The following is a 15843-nucleotide window of genomic DNA, read 5'->3' on the forward strand; positions in this document are numbered from 1 at the left end:
GCAGGGGAAGTATGCCTGGATGCATCTAACATGCTCAAGTCGCAGTATTACACCACTATCACAGCCTCTCAACAATATATAATATATAGCGACAGGTACCAGATGTTTTACTGCTTTCAATGAGGCGCAGCGGGCAATTAACTACTGCGACAATTACTAACTAAATAGTCCAACACAAGTCTATGTAAGATAATTATAACCTGTGTGACCGCCTTTCTGTGTCGCTATCTGATATGCTGCTAGACAGTCTATGCACTATCCAATGGAGGAAGCAGCTATATGCTGTCTGTGCTGTGTAGTAGCCCTGATTAGGGCTTTTATGGGCTCTCATACCAATAATCTTCTAAAATCCTCACTGTCCCTACTCCAAAATCTATCCTCTCAACTACCTGTAACACGTCCACTGAAGGAGAAAGTGGATACACTGCAGCCTATTATTCACAGTGAGCAGCAGCTGCTTGCCTGTCTGTAAGAATAAGCTGATGTGCTGGTAGCCGGCTGATTCCCTGATTATCCGCAGATAAATGCTGTGCTGTGTATAATTGTAGCCCCAACAAGGGCTTTTGGGGTCTTGCCTGCCTACACTTAGCTAAATCCTCACTCTCCCTGATTCAATCTCTCTCCCTGACTGCCTTCAAGATGGCATCTGATGACGAGCAGGAAAAGCCAAGTTCTATACCCTGGAGATCACATGAGTAAGCCAGCCAATAAATGTAGACGCGGTTCTCACGATGCCAGCGTGCTCCTAGGGCCTGTCACACCCCCTCCCCCGCATAGTTAACTGGCTAAAAAAAGGAACCAGGGAGGTTGGGAGGAGAAACTAATTTTTACAGCTTTTTCGGTTGGATGCTCAATCGAAAACAAGCATTTCGAATAGTGTAGTATTCCATCAAATACTACTTGCTCATTTTTATAACTGTATAAAGTGGGATAAAAATCTGGGAAAATTTAATGACGTCCCACTCCTCTGGTAACACCTGTCTCACCCACACATAGTTTCCTCTACCTTCACATTTCCACATTTTCTATATCAGTACAAGGTTGTGTGATAAGAACATGGACGCTCCTATCGCTAGTAAAGCTCTATGTGTGATTGGCTACTTGTGGATATATAAGCTGCACAAATCCCGTTCATCCTCCACTTCTCACTATGGCATTTCTGTGGCTTCTATCCTGCTTTGTCCTGTTAGGGGGCAGCTATGGTAAGTAGAGGCATTCAGTATTATAATATATTATGGAGATGACTGGTTCCTTCCATTGATAGCTATTCTGTACTTATTCTTCAGGTTGTGGTGTGCCAAGCATCAAGCCAGTCATTTCTGGTTATGCCAGGATTGTGAATGGTGAGGATGCAGTTTCTGGGTCGTGGCCATGGCAGGTGTCTCTGCAGGTAATGTACTGGGATCTTATATACTGAATAAATGACTTATTTTAATATTGACTATAGAGTGTTCGGTTACATAGCTAGTTAGATAGTTTACAGCAGGAACAGTTTTCTGTGGGAATTTGCTGCTGCTCTGGACATTTCTCGTCTCGGACAGAGGTGGCAGCAGAGAGCATTGTGTCACACTGAAAACAAAACATTTTCTGCAGGACATTCAGCAACTAGTAAGTATTGGAAGACTTGAGATTTTTAAATAGAAGTAAATTACAAATCTATATCTTTCTGAAACCAGTTGATTCGAAAGAAAAAGATTTTCGCTGGATAACACCTCTAAAGGGGTTATCAGCACTACAAAAACATGGTCACTTTTGCCCCACTTTTGTCTCCAGTTTAGGTCTGGTTTGCAATAAAGCTCCATTTACTTCAATAGAACTGAGATTCAAACCCCACCTAATCTGGAGACAAGAGTTGTGCAAAACTGGCCATGTTTTTGCATCACTTTAAGGGTATAAACCCACACACCGTATATGCAGCGTATTTACTGCTGCGATACGCAGCAAACTCGCAGCAGATTAGATCTAAATAACTGAACACAGTATCAAATCTGTACCAACAAATCTGCTGCGTATTTGTTGCATATCTGCTGCGTATACGGTGTGTGGGTTTATACCCTAAGGAGTTATTCCAAGATAAATAGTTACCCGGGCACCATTGGAATAGTGGCAGCTGGGGATTACTTACTACAGAAATACAATGCTACCCAATACTGCCAGGATATAACTACTCCGAGATTGTGGACTGTTAATAGACTTCTCAATGAGCATCACTGGGGACTATTGTATGTTTTCTAGGGTATTGGGAATTCTTATATAGAAGATGTCTGATTAAAGAACTATAAAGAGGAATAAAACAATAGAAAAATGAGATTAAAGCTGAACCTTGTTCTGATGGTTTTTATTACACATCTATAGACCAGCACTGGAGCCCACTACTGTGGTGGTTCTCTGATCAGCGATCTCTGGGTTGTCACTGCTGCTCACTGTGAGGTCAGGTAAGTCATGTATCATATATACTATAGTAAAGCTCTTCTGAAATTCCTGTGGGCCATAGAGAAGACCGACTAGATGGGGATCTGTGAGGTCAGACACCCACATGCTGCCAGCTGGGACCTCCACAAGTTGGCCGATAAATGTGCTCATGGCATCTTACCAAGTGTTATAGGATTTCAGAATGTTATTTTTATTAATTTCCGTAGTATTAAATATATTAATTGTTACATCATATAACTCAATGATGTTCATTAGAGGTACAGACACTGTTCAAGTATATAGTATAGAAGTAGGAGAAAAGTATTCACTTCGAGTATGTTCTCACTGTGGAACAGGCGAGGAATTAAAGAGGAAAGTTTTCTGCTTGAAATCTCCTCTTCTTCAGAGAAATTTGAGAGAAATTTGAGCGGAAAGTGGAAATTCTAAGCCCTATGGGAATCTGCCCAAAGAATTGACATGTCGATTCTTAGGGAGAAAAGCAAAATGATACGCTGGTAACAGCTGTAAATGGTATACATGGTATATATGTATGACACTGGAGTACTGTACATCTCATCAATATAAGACATGAGAACTTATTGTGGCAGCTAATATGGTTGTACATCTCTATATACAGAACCTCTGAACGTGTAGTTCTGGGTGAATATGACTTCTCCTCCTCTGCTGAGCCTATTCAGATTAAATCCATTGCTAGGGTAAGCGGAAACACCACACACATGTTCTGCATATCGACACATTAATTACTTTTCATAACTAGTGGGTTTATTTCACAGGTCTTCACACACCCCAGATACTCATCTCTTACATATGACATTGCACTTGTGAAGCTGAGCAGCCCTGCTACTATCACCGCTCGTGTGTCCCCTGTGTGCATTGCCGCTAGTGCCGATGTATTCAGTGCAGGGGAGAGATGTGTCACTACTGGATGGGGATACATAAATGGTGTAGGTAAGTAATTGTAATATACCAAGCTGGATATAACATGACGTCACCTTGATTGGCAGAATCCCAGACATAATATGTAGGTCAACCTCAATGTTATTTTGACTTTTAGCTCAAACAAGACCAAGCAAACTGCAGCAGGTGGCTCTGCCTCTTCTCACCAATACTGACTGTCAGAAACACTTCGTAGGAAGCATCTATCCACCAGTCCAGAGCAACATGATCTGTGCCGGAGCATCTGGAGCCGTCTCCTGCAAGGTATGTCCTGTCTATTATCTACGTTAATCGGATTTTTCCAGCTATTGCAGACTAATCTGAATAGGCCCCTCAGTCAGAGAAAACTTTACATACATTGATAGTACAAGCAAATGTAAGAAAGTGCCTCAAATCACTTTCTCATGATGCTTCTTCATAAACTGCTCAAGTCCATATTCTGATCAGCTGACCACAAAATATATATATAAAGGGGAGAGATACTGATTAGATGTAATAAGGGTTACACTTCCCCCAGTGCTGAACTCACAGCTGTACAGAAGTGTTCTGTATTGTCCTCCATGCTGCTGCCCTTTCTTAGGGTGTACAATAGAGACGAAGTAAAGCAGGATCCCCTCTTCTGTGAATGTGTGCAGTGTATAGAGAACATCATAACAGATAGTGTCCGCTCAGTAAATCAGGAATACGTGAGAATTAGAAATGAATCCCATACTCTCTATGTATCACTGGAAGCAATAAGTGCTGGCAGGTACAGCAAGATTATTATTATTTATTATCATTTACATCGGTCAGTATCAGAGGAGCCATAACATCTGCAGGTTTCCTATATGTGTATACATTCCCTGATCACATGTAGCTGTTACTTCTGACTCCCCCTGTGTGACAGATCTGTATCCTCCATTATACTGGAGCTCAGGTAAAGATGCTGATGTGCACCTAACATAAGCCATAGAAAACAGACTGTATTTCTTCTAATTTTTAGGGTGACTCTGGTGGGCCTCTTGTATGCCAGAAAAATGGAGCTTGGACCTTGGCTGGTGTTGTCTCCTGGGGAAATCCTACTTGTCCTATTTCTTTCCCTGCAGTTTACGCTAGAGTTACGGTCCTGAGATCCTGGCTGGATCAGACTATTGCTGCTTACTAAAAGCCCAAATAATTATATTCTTCTATTTTCAATAAATTGGTTTTATTCTCACTTATAATTGACTGTATTTTTCACTTACCTCTTGCCACCTTAAAGGGAACCAATCAGGCTGATAATGGTTCCCTGTATCGCTGGATAAAGCTGCTGTTCAGCTTGTGGGACATACAGTCTGCGGCTGCAGCAGCAGCTCTATCACGGCGAAAAAGCAGTTTAATAACCCGGGCGTGTGGCAGGCACAGGCGGGGAGGTAGTCATCTGCGTGCTTCCTGGCCTTTTTATGTAGTCACCGCTCTCTTCCTGTCAGTGTGCTCGGCGGGATGATTGACAGGCAGAGAGGCCAGTAACGGACCTCTCTGCCTGTCAATCATGCCCTCCGATTGCGCAGAGAGCGGTGACTACAAACGAGCTGCGCAGATGGCTACGTCCCCACATCTGCCTTCCATGCCAAACTTTATTAAAGCTTTATGCAGCAATGCAGGAAAACATATCAGCCAAAACGGGCTAGTTGGTTCCCTTTAAGGAAGCGATTCTCAAATGGTTCACCATGGCAATCTGCCAGGGGTGCCATGTCTGTTGGACAAAGTGGCGAAACAATATTAAATATTTTATTGAATACTGTACAGTACATCTCCCAGGACCCCTATTTAAATGCTTCTTCATGAGCTGGTGGGGAGGAAGGATACTGGGGTCATGTTAGGTTGACAGTATTTCACTTACACCGGATTATCATTTCAGCATGTAGGGCCCTATTACACAGGGAGAGTATCTGTTGAATCAGGCCAATTCGGGCAGATATCACTCCGTACAGGGCCGTTTTAATACATTGGTGGGCCCAGTGCACAGCCCTCAAGAGTGGCCCCCCCCCCTTCCCTTTTGGCACATTGTATAATGTACTGAATTTGCCCCCACACTGTATCAAGAGCCCCAATATATACAGTAGTTAACTTATAACACTATTTCCACCATACTGTGATTACATATTACATAAAAAATGCACTAAACAAAACAGAAAGATATCACCAATGATACCATTACATAATACCGCCACACCATGACCCCTAACACTACAACCCTATAACAGAGTGCACCTTGAAGTCTTCTCCTGGCTGTGAATCTTCTCTCCAGAATCTGCCAGACAAATATTTTAGGCTCCAACACATACAGTAGTTAGGTCCCTTGTACCCCTATACAGTAGTTACACCCCTCTGTACCCCTACATAGTTACACCCCTCTGTGCCTCCATAGTTTTAAGGTGTCCCTGTAGTATAAAGACCCTCATGTGCTCCTCCAGTTATATACAGCCCTCCTGTGCGCTCCCCTATTAGTATATAGCCCCCCTGTGCACACTCCCCAGTAGTATATAGCCCCCCTGTGCTCTCCCCCAATAGTATATAGTCCCCCTGTGCTCTCCGCCAATAGTACATAGCCCCCCTGTGCTCTCCAATAGTATATAGCCCCCCTATGCTCTCTCACAATAGTATATAGCCCCCCTGTGCTCTCCCACAATAGTATATAGCCCCCCTGTGCTCTCCCCCCAATAGTATATAGCCCCCCTGTGCTCTCCACAATAGTATATAGCCCCCCTGTGCTCTCCCCAATTTATAGCCCCCTGTGCTCTCCCCCATAGTATATAGACCCCTGTGCTCCCCAATAGTATATAACCCCCTGTGTTCCCCAATAGTATATAGACCCCTGTCCTACCCAATAGTATATAGCCCCCTGTGCTCTCCCCAATAGTATATAGCCCCACTGTGCTCTCCCCAATAGTATATAGCCCCCCTGTGCTCTCCCCAATATATAGCCCCCCTGTGCTCTCCCCCATAGTATATAGACCCTTGTGCTCCCCAATAGTATATAGCTCCCCTGTGCTCCCCCATAGTATATAGCCCCCTGTGCTCCCCCATAGTATATAGCCCCCTGTGCTCCCCCATAGTATATAGCCCCCTGTGCTCCCCCATAGTATATAGCCCCCTGTGCTCCCCCATAGTCTATAGCCCCCTGAGCTCCCCAATAGTATATGTGCTCCCCCTCCCATATAACATTGAAAAAAACAAACACTTTTACTCACCTGGGTCCACGCGTTCCTCTTCTCTTCCCTCTTGTGGCCGCACTTCCTGCGGTCACAAGAGGCTGCACTCCCCATACCCTCGCGCCGATGCTCCAGTGACGGCGGGCGCTAGAGGGAGAGTGGGGAGAGAGAGAGAGTAAGGTCACAAGAGTGACTGACAGGGAGGGAGCCAATGGCTCTCTCTCTGTCAGTATCGCTGCAGCTGCTGAAGCGCTGAAGCGCCGCAGCAGCAGCGGGTGGGCGGGCGGGGGCAGCAGCGGACGGGGGAGCCCTGCAGAGGGCGCCATGGAGGGGTAAGTAGATTACTCATCCATGGCGCTCCCCCCTGACAGGCTGGAGGCCGGAGACCTGTGCGACCGCACTGATCGCACATAGCAACGGCCGGTCTGCTCGGCGGGGCCCCTTTAACCAGTGGGCCCAGTGCACGTGCACCATGTGCCCTCTGGTTGAAGCCGCCCTGACTCCGTGTAATAAAGACAATGATCAGCCGAAGAGCAGCTGATTGTTGTCTTTCAACTTGTTTAACCCCTTAACGACATCGGGCGTACCTATACGCCCCCGCAGGGTGGGCTTTAACGCAAACGGGCGTATAGGTACGCCAGATGTTTCCCCGATCGCTGTGTGTTCACACACAGCGGTCGGGGAAGATGGCCTGCTACAAATCATAGCAGGCCATCTTAGCTTCTCGGCACGGGGGGTGGTTAACACCCCCCGTGCTTACGATCGCCGCTATAGGCTGATCAATTCAGATCAGCCAATAGCGGCGATCGGAACCTTTCCGGGTCATCGGTGACCCGATGACCCGGAAAAAAATGGCGGTCGGTGCTGTCCGAGGACGGACTGTAAAAAGTAATGGTGGTCACCGTGCCACCGGCCCGATCGCCGTGAACGGCCGGCCGGCAGTTCATGGCGATCGGGCCGGTGGCACGGCGATCAGAGTCCCACAAAATAGTAAATACCTGCCCTGGACCCCTCAGCTAGGTAGCCGAGGGGTCCAGAGCAGGTATTTGTACTTTACTCACCTGTCCCGGGCTCCTGATCGGCGTCTTCCGGGTTCGCGGCGTCCTCGTGTTCGTTCGGGTCTTTGGCTTCCTCCGTGACGTCACGTTCGGCTTCTCTCGGCTATTTTCGGCTCCAGCGTCGGCTTTTTCCGTATTTTGCGCTCTGCTGCCCTCTAGTGGCTGATATGTGTAATACACTTATCAGCAGCTACAGGGATGTTCAGAATGTAGAAAAAGTTTTTTATTTTATTTTTTTCAAATTTTTTTTTTTCTATTTTCCGCACCCTATCGCCGCTGAGTGTTGATCAGCATCGCACGTAAGTGCGCTGCTAATCAGCAACTCCTCCTTTTTGGCGTAGGGTGTTTTTTTTCTATATTCTACTGCCACGGTCTGCTTATAAGTGCCGCACATAAGTGCGGCATTTATCAGCAACTCCTTTGTTGGCGTAGGTTTTTTTTTTTATACTTACTGTAAAAAAAACACGTAAAAAACACTACATTACACCACACTACATTGAATAAAGTTTGACACTACACCACTACATACCCCATATACTAGTCCCCATATAAAGATGGCCCCCAGGGTGTTTTCGGTGTCGGACGCATACGTTATTGCCTCCGACACCGAAACAGCCAGTAAGGATGAATGGGGGGATCCTTCTTTCCTCCATTCATCCTCATCATCCTCATCATCCAGTGACGTGTCTGGGGGTAGCGTAGCATACGCTGCCCCCCAGACACGTCTTTTCCGCCAGTACCGTCCCAATAAGAGATCATGGTATGGCGTGAAATTCTACAAACTGTGTGAGCGTACCTCAGGGTACACTTACAGATTTAGGGTACGTGCACACTGCGGAATGGTGAAGGATAACCCTTTGTGCATTCCGCAGCTGGCACCCGCCGGCGGAGTGATGCGGGAGCATGTCTCCACCCGTGTCATAGACTCCATGTTATGCATGGGCGGATTCCATCGTCCGTCCAAAGAATGAACACGTTGGACGGAGAGCGGAATCCGCCCGTGCATAGAATGGAGTCTATGACAGGGACGGAGACGTGCGCCTGCATCAGTCCGCCGGCGGGTGCCAACTGCGGAATGCACGAAGTGTTATCTGTCGCGATTCCGCAGTGTGCACGTACCCTTAGAGTGTATGTAGGAAGGGACACCCGAATCCAGCCCCCAGATGTCCCCTCCGCCCCCATCCTCGGAACAAGTGGGAAGATCGTCCGGGAACTGGAAAAAAAGTCCCATCACTGTCCGAGAAAAAAAAAGTCCCATCAGCTGTCCTATCGGCTGTCCCATCACTGCACAGTTGCGTAGAAAAATGTTGGCGACTCATTGGGATTCTTGGTGTCCAAGACCATTCACCCCAGTGCTGATGTCTGGTCCTTTAATTATGGGCAAGGGCAGTGCATGTCTGTTAATGCCCATTGTGTCAACGTTCCCCCAGAAGACCACCAGAAAGTTAGCCCATTCTTGCCACTGTCACTTTCCCGGTACTTTAGGGGGCCAGTTCTGCAAAAGTTCTGCCTCCACCAGCTTGCAACCATCCACCGCTTTGACTGCAGCCCAACCTGCCCTGGTGTCTTATCAACAATGTCAGGCTCGGCGCTCTCAGGCTGTCCTCCATTTTGTTTGCCTGGGTGAACGGAGCCACAGTGGGCAGGAGCTCCTCCGGACCATCAGGGAGGAGATATATGAATGGCTGACCCAAGGTCAACTAACGGTGGGAAGTGTTATAGCCCACAAAGGGAGGAACCTTTTCTCTGCAGTGCAGCAGGGAGGTCTGTGTCATACACCTTGTATGGAACATGTGATAAACCTCATAATGCACAGGTTTCTTTTAACATGTTCTGCCAATTGTTGATCCCTTTTGAGGACGCAACTCTGTGAGCAGGCCTCAACGACATCATCCCACTAGTCCATGTTCTTGAAAATGCGGTGAACAACATCATCAGCGAGGATTCCCAGGCCACCACTCCAAGGCTGAACATCCTCCTTCTCCATGACTAGTCTGTTCTCAATCATACTGGCCTGGGTGCAATGAAGTACTGCCTCCTCCTCCTTCAATAGTCTGTTCTCAATCATACTGGGCTGTGTGCAATCAAGTGCTACTGCCTCCTCCTCCTCCTCCTCTGTCAATTGTCTGTTCTCCACCACACAGGGTCCAGTAAAGTACTATTACTGTTGCTGGTTCCACTGTCAAATGTCTGTTTTCCACCCTACTGGGTCCAAGGAACTTTGTGTCCTATGTCCCATGTAATCACTTACACCTTGGCTAATTTCTTTTCACTATTTTTGCACTTTGACTTTTTCCACTTTTTTCATTGTAATAGCAACTAAACGAAACTATACCCTATCAGACTTCCACTATTGTAGCTGCAATTATTCAGCCGTTATTGCAAGGTTCATTTTAGGTTTGGTTCGTACGAATCCGAACTTCACGAAAGTTCGCCAGATCGAACCAAACCAAACTTTTCAAAAATTCGCTCATCCCTACTGCCAATCGTAACACAAAGTAGACTGAGCAGGTGAAATTCATTTATATATAGTTGGGCTCCATAGAGTAATTGTCTTCAGGAAACTAGCATTGTATCCTTTATATATTAAAATGTTGGTACTATAAGGAATTATTAGGCATCGGGTTTGGTTACATCACTATTTACATGTCTACAGATCTCAGAAGGAGCTTGTTCTTGTTCTTGTATCTTGAATTTAATGAGTTATTAGAAGCTTAAAAGTTACCCGGGCGCCATTGGAATAGTGGCAGCTATTTTACTACAAAAATACAATGCTACCCAATACTGCCAGGATATAACTACTCTGAGATTGTGGACTGTTAATAGACTTCTCAATAAACATCACAGGGAACTATTGTATGTTTTCAAGTGTATTGGGAATTCTTATATACATGATGTCTGATTAAAGATTAAAATAGAAACAATAGAAAAGTGAAATCAAAGCTGAACCTTGTTCTGATGGTTTTTATTACACATCTATAGACCAGCACTGGAGCCCACTACTGTGGTGGTTCTCTGATCAGCGATCTCTGGTTTCTCACTGCTGCTCACTGTGATGTCAGGTAAGTCATGTATCATATATACTATAGTAAAGCTCTTCTTCAATCCCTCTGGTACATAGAGAAGACCGACTAGACTGGGATTTGTGAGGTCAGACACCCACATGCTGCCAGATGGGACCTCCACAAGTTGGCCGATAAAGGATGTATAGCATCCTACCAGGTGTTATAGAATTTCAGCATGCTATCTTTTTGAATTCCTGTAGTATTCAGTATGAATATTCAGACATATAACCCAATGATGTGCTTTAAAGGTACAGACACTGAACAAGTACTGTATATAGTATAGCAGTAGGAGAAAGTATTCACTTCGGGTATGTTCTCACTGAGGAACAGGTGAGAAATTGAAAAGAAAAGTTTTCTGCTCAAAATTTCCTCTTCTTCACTTCTGGAGGAATATGGATGGGTTCACACTATGGAATTCTTGCGGATAACATCCGCGGAATTCAGTTGGCTTTCCGCGCGCATGGCCGCGCGCCTTTCCGACGGCTCTATAGACACCATGGGCCGGCATATCCTGCTATGCGCCGAAAGAAGTCACATGTCAGCCGGCGGAAAGGCACGCAGCCGTGCGCGCGGACAACCGCGAGAATTCCGTAGTGTGAACCCACCCTAAGGGCGGAATTTGAGCAGAATTCAAGTAGAACGCGAGCAGAAAGTGGAAATTCAAAGCCCCAATGATTTCTATGGGATTCCTCTAGCGTAATCTGCCGAAGAATTGACATGTCGATTCCTTGGGAGAAAAGCAAATCTGCAGCGTAACTTCTGCTTTATAAACAACAGAGTGGAAATCCCATTAACACAACAGAACATTATTATCCATAAATACATACATACTGTGGATATGCTGGTAACAGCTGTAAATGGTATACATGGTATGGCTATGTTCACACAACATATTTGACCAGCCGTTCCGTGACCCGGCCGGGTCACGGAACGGCCGGTCTCTGCCCGGATCATCCTGGCCGGTACTGTAGTACCAGCCGCAGTGGCGTAGCTACCATAGAGGCAGGGTAGGCGGTTGCTATGGGGCCCGTGCAGGAGGGGGGCCCGGGTGAGAAGGTAAGAGTGTGTGTCCTTCTGCTTAACCCCTTATGTACTGCAGTCTGTAAGTGACCCAATGGTTACTTACATGCTGCAACACAAAAAAGGGTTAACAAGCAGAAGACAGAGACCTCTGCTTCACTGCTCTGATAACCTCTGACTTCTGTTCTCCAGCTGGCAATCAAGTAGAAATGTGCAGAGCTCCGTGCAGAGGTCAGGGGTTATCAGTGCACCAGCATTAAACTATATATATATATATATATATATATATATATATATATAACAAACAATGGGAAGACGGCACTCCAATAGTGAATTAAATGCGTGATAGTTTATTCACCCATACACGTAATGCGACGTTTCGACTTGAGAAAGACTCATGTTTGAGTCGAAACGTCGCATTACGTGTATGGGTGAATAAACTATCACGCATTTAATTCACTATTGGAGTGCCGTCTTCCCATTGTTTGTTACTTATGAAGTGGAGTCGGGGGTCGACTGCTTGAGTGACGTGCACCCATTGGCTTGAAGCCGCTTTTGACTGGAAGTCTGCACAGTGCCGTTCTACTACTATTTTCTATTATATATATATATATATATATATATATATATATATATATATATATATATATATACACACATACATACACACGCAGTGCTTTGTGTTGTGTTTAGGGGAGGGGGGCCCCTTAAAACATTTTGCTATGGGGCCCCGTGAATCCTAGCTACGCCCCTGACCAGCCGGATGATCTTTCTGGCCGTAGTGTTCTGATGCAGGCGAATCAGCGTGCGCCCACATCAAAACTTGCCACTGCATACAATGAAGCAAGTTGCCGGAGTCGCTCGCTTCATTGTGTGAACTGACAGGGTTTCATACGGCCGCAATTCACTGAATTGTGGCCGCAGAGAACTGATGTGTCAGTTATTTGCGGGTCTGCATGGGATCCCGGCCGGAGCGTATATGATGTGTATAGGCTCCGGCCGGGATCCCATTGAAGTAGAAGCAATGTTCACAGGCGCATAAAGTACGGCCGTTGTTTCTGAAGGCAACAACCGCCATACTTATACGTAGTGTGAACATAGCCTATACATGTATGACACTGGAGTACTGTACATACATACATACAGTCTCATCAATATAAGACATTAGAACTTATTGCAGCAGCTACTATGGTTGTACATCTCTATATACAGAACCTCTGAACGTGTAATTCTGGGTGAATATGACTTCTCCTCCTCTGCTGAGCCTATTCAGACTAAATCCATTGCTAGGGTAAGCGGAAACACCACACACATGCTGTGAATATTCTTGTTACAAATGAATATTTTATAAAATGGGATTTTAAGGCAGATTTATTTCACAGGTCGTCAACCACCCCGGCTATGACCCTTCAACCATTACATATGACATTGCACTTGTGAAGCTGAGCAGCCCTGCTACTATCACCGCTTGTGTGTCCCCTGTGTGCATTGCTGCTAGTGCTGATGTATTCAGTGCAGGGGAGAGATGTGTCACTACTGGATGGGGATACATAAATGGTGTAGGTAAGTAATAGTAATATACCAAGATGGATATAACATGACGTCACCTTGATTGGCAGAATCCCAGACATAATATGTAGGTCAACCTCAATGTTATTTTGACTTTCAGCACAAACAAGACCAAGCAAACTGCAGCAGGTGGCTCTGCCTCTTCTCACCAATACTGAGTGTCAGAAACACTTCGTAGGAAGCATCTATCCACCAGTCCAGAGCAACATGATCTGTGCCGGAGCATCTGGAGCCGCGTCTTGCAATGTATATTCTTATCTACTTTACTCACAATTTACTCGTTATTGCAGACTAATCTGAATAGGCTTTGCAGTCACTGTAAACTGCACATACATTGATAGTACAAGCAAATGTAAGAAAGTGCCTGATCATTTTCTCATACGGCTACTTTATAAACTGCTCAAGTCCATATTGAGATAAGGGGGGGGGATACTGATTAGATGTAATAAGAGTTACACTTCCCCCAGTGCTAAGCTCACAGCTGATCAGAAGTGTTCTGTATTGTCCTCCATGCTGCTGCCCTTTCTTAGTGTGTACAATAGAGACAAAGTGAAGCAGGATCCCCTCTTCTGTGAATGTGTGCAGTGTACGGAGGACATCATAACAGCTAGTGTCCGTTCAGTAAATGAAGAATAAGTGAGAGTTAGAAATGAATAAAACAGGTGCAGTAAAAATGCCACATACAAGTTATGTAATAGCCAGATATAGTGTTATTTTTTATAAACATACAGCTGCGGTTCCTGAAAAGTTACATGAAATTGCAGATATGCTTTAAGAACAACAATCACATTTACACTAATCCCATTACTGATAGATCTCTCTATGCATCACTGGAAACAATAAGTGCTGGCAGGTGCAGCAGGATAATTATTGTTGCCTTACTGAATAATAAGCCAACAGGATCAGTTCATGTGTAGGGAATCATTTTAGGCTGTTACAGTTGGAGTAAAATGGGTGGAATTCACCACCGCGGAATCCCGACAGCCTACGTGTCATCCTGGCTGTCTATGGAAGACTCATGTGGCTCCTCTCTCTGGACATGTCAAATCTTCTGAGCAGAGAGGCGTGGAATTCCGTCAGTTTTATTTCGAGTGAACTCAGCCTTATATGGGTCAGTGTCAGAGGAGCTTAGGGTCATAACATCTGTAGGTCTCCTATATGTGTATACATTCCCTGATCACATGTGGCTTCTGTGTCTGACAATGTCTGTGTGACAGATCTGTGAGCATCCCATATGAAGAAGATGTTGTGCACCTAACATAACCCATAGACCACAGACTATATTTATACATTTACACTTACTTATTTTCTTCTAATTTTCAGGGTGACTCCGGTGGGCCTCTTGTTTGCCAGAGAAATGGAGCTTGGACCTTGGCTGGTGTTGTCTCCTGGGGAAATCCTTTTTGTAAAACTTCTTCCCCTGGAGTTTACACTAGAGTTACCGTCCTGAGATCCTGGCTGGATCAGACTATTGCTGCTTACTAAATACCCAAATATTTCTTCTATTGTCAATAAATTGGTTTTATTCTCAATAATATTTTACTGAATTTTTCACTTCCTCTTGACAACTTAAGGAAGTGATTCTTAAATAGATTTCCATGACAGTCTGCCAGGGGTGACATGTTTGGTGGAGATGATGGCCAAAAATACAGAATAAAAAAATAAACCTGTGTATATTTTATTGTATACTGTACAGTACATCTCCCAGGACCCCTGTTTTAAGGCTTCTTCATGAGGAGGAGAGAGGGAAGGATACTGGTGCCATGTTGGGTTGACAGTATTTTACTTAAAGTGTCACTGTCGTGAATTTTTTTTTTGCAGAAATCAATAGTCCAGGCGATTTTAAAAAACTTTGTAATTGGGTTTATTATCCGAAAAATGCATTTTTATCATGAAAAAGCAGTTTGAAACTCTCCCCCTGTCTTCATTGTTCTCCTATGGAGAGAGCTAAAGAAAAGACCAAAACAGGACAACAAAGAGTTAATCTACAAATCCCTCACCCGTTATCTGTTCTGACCATCACCAGTGACCTGTCTGAGCTCGGATTACAGCTGTCACCCAGCTCCGTGCCTGTAATCCTCTGTTATCTGCTTTCTGCTGCCGGCTAACTCCCTCCTTCCTCCTCCCCCCTCCCCTCTCCCTAGAGCAGACTGGGGACGTCTCCTGCAACAAGTCACAATTTTCAGATTTTTCAGAGTGGATGAAAAAGAGGAAGGAGGGGGGGACCTGGGAAAAGGCTTTTTACATGCAGATAATGGCAGATTTGGCTAATAAACCCAATTACAAAGTTTCTTAAAATCGCCTGGACTATTGATTTCTGCAAAAAAAAAAATACGACAGTGACTCTTTAAATCGGATTATCATTTCAGCATTAAAGGGCCCTATTACATAGAGAGAGCATCTGTTTATGAGCTTTTGTCCCATAAATAAGATATGAGCCACTGCAGTTTGTTCCACAACGTTTAGCGCTAAATCTTCTACATATCCCAATATATATATACCAATGGGAATTGCTGTAATTCCACAGAATAGGCTTTGCTTATGGATGACGTCACCACTCTCCAATAACAAAATAGTTTGGGACAGCGC

General features: G+C 45.0%; 2 protein-coding genes across 2 annotated transcripts; both read left to right on the forward strand.

Annotated features, from left to right (window-relative positions):
- The first annotated feature begins 1150 nt into the window (after positions 1-1150).
- On the forward strand, positions 1151-4557 carry LOC138789510 (chymotrypsinogen 2-like). The gene is made up of 7 exons (XM_069968189.1): positions 1151-1202; positions 1287-1390; positions 2356-2435; positions 3050-3128; positions 3207-3381; positions 3488-3633; positions 4352-4557. The coding sequence occupies exons 1-7, from the start codon at positions 1151-1153 to the stop codon at positions 4511-4513; spliced, it is 798 nt and encodes a 265-aa protein (XP_069824290.1). The 3' UTR covers positions 4514-4557.
- A 6418-nt stretch (positions 4558-10975) lies between these two features.
- LOC138789229 (chymotrypsin A-like) lies at positions 10976-14739 on the forward strand. The gene is made up of 5 exons (XM_069967838.1): positions 10976-10995; positions 12898-12976; positions 13068-13248; positions 13355-13500; positions 14578-14739. Exons 1-5 carry the CDS (start codon positions 10976-10978, stop codon positions 14737-14739), a joined length of 588 nt encoding a protein of 195 aa, XP_069823939.1.
- The last annotated feature ends 1104 nt before the right edge of the window (positions 14740-15843 follow it).

Source organism: Dendropsophus ebraccatus, chromosome 4, assembly GCF_027789765.1.
Source record: "Dendropsophus ebraccatus isolate aDenEbr1 chromosome 4, aDenEbr1.pat, whole genome shotgun sequence".
Taxonomy (NCBI): Eukaryota; Metazoa; Chordata; class Amphibia; order Anura; family Hylidae; genus Dendropsophus; species Dendropsophus ebraccatus.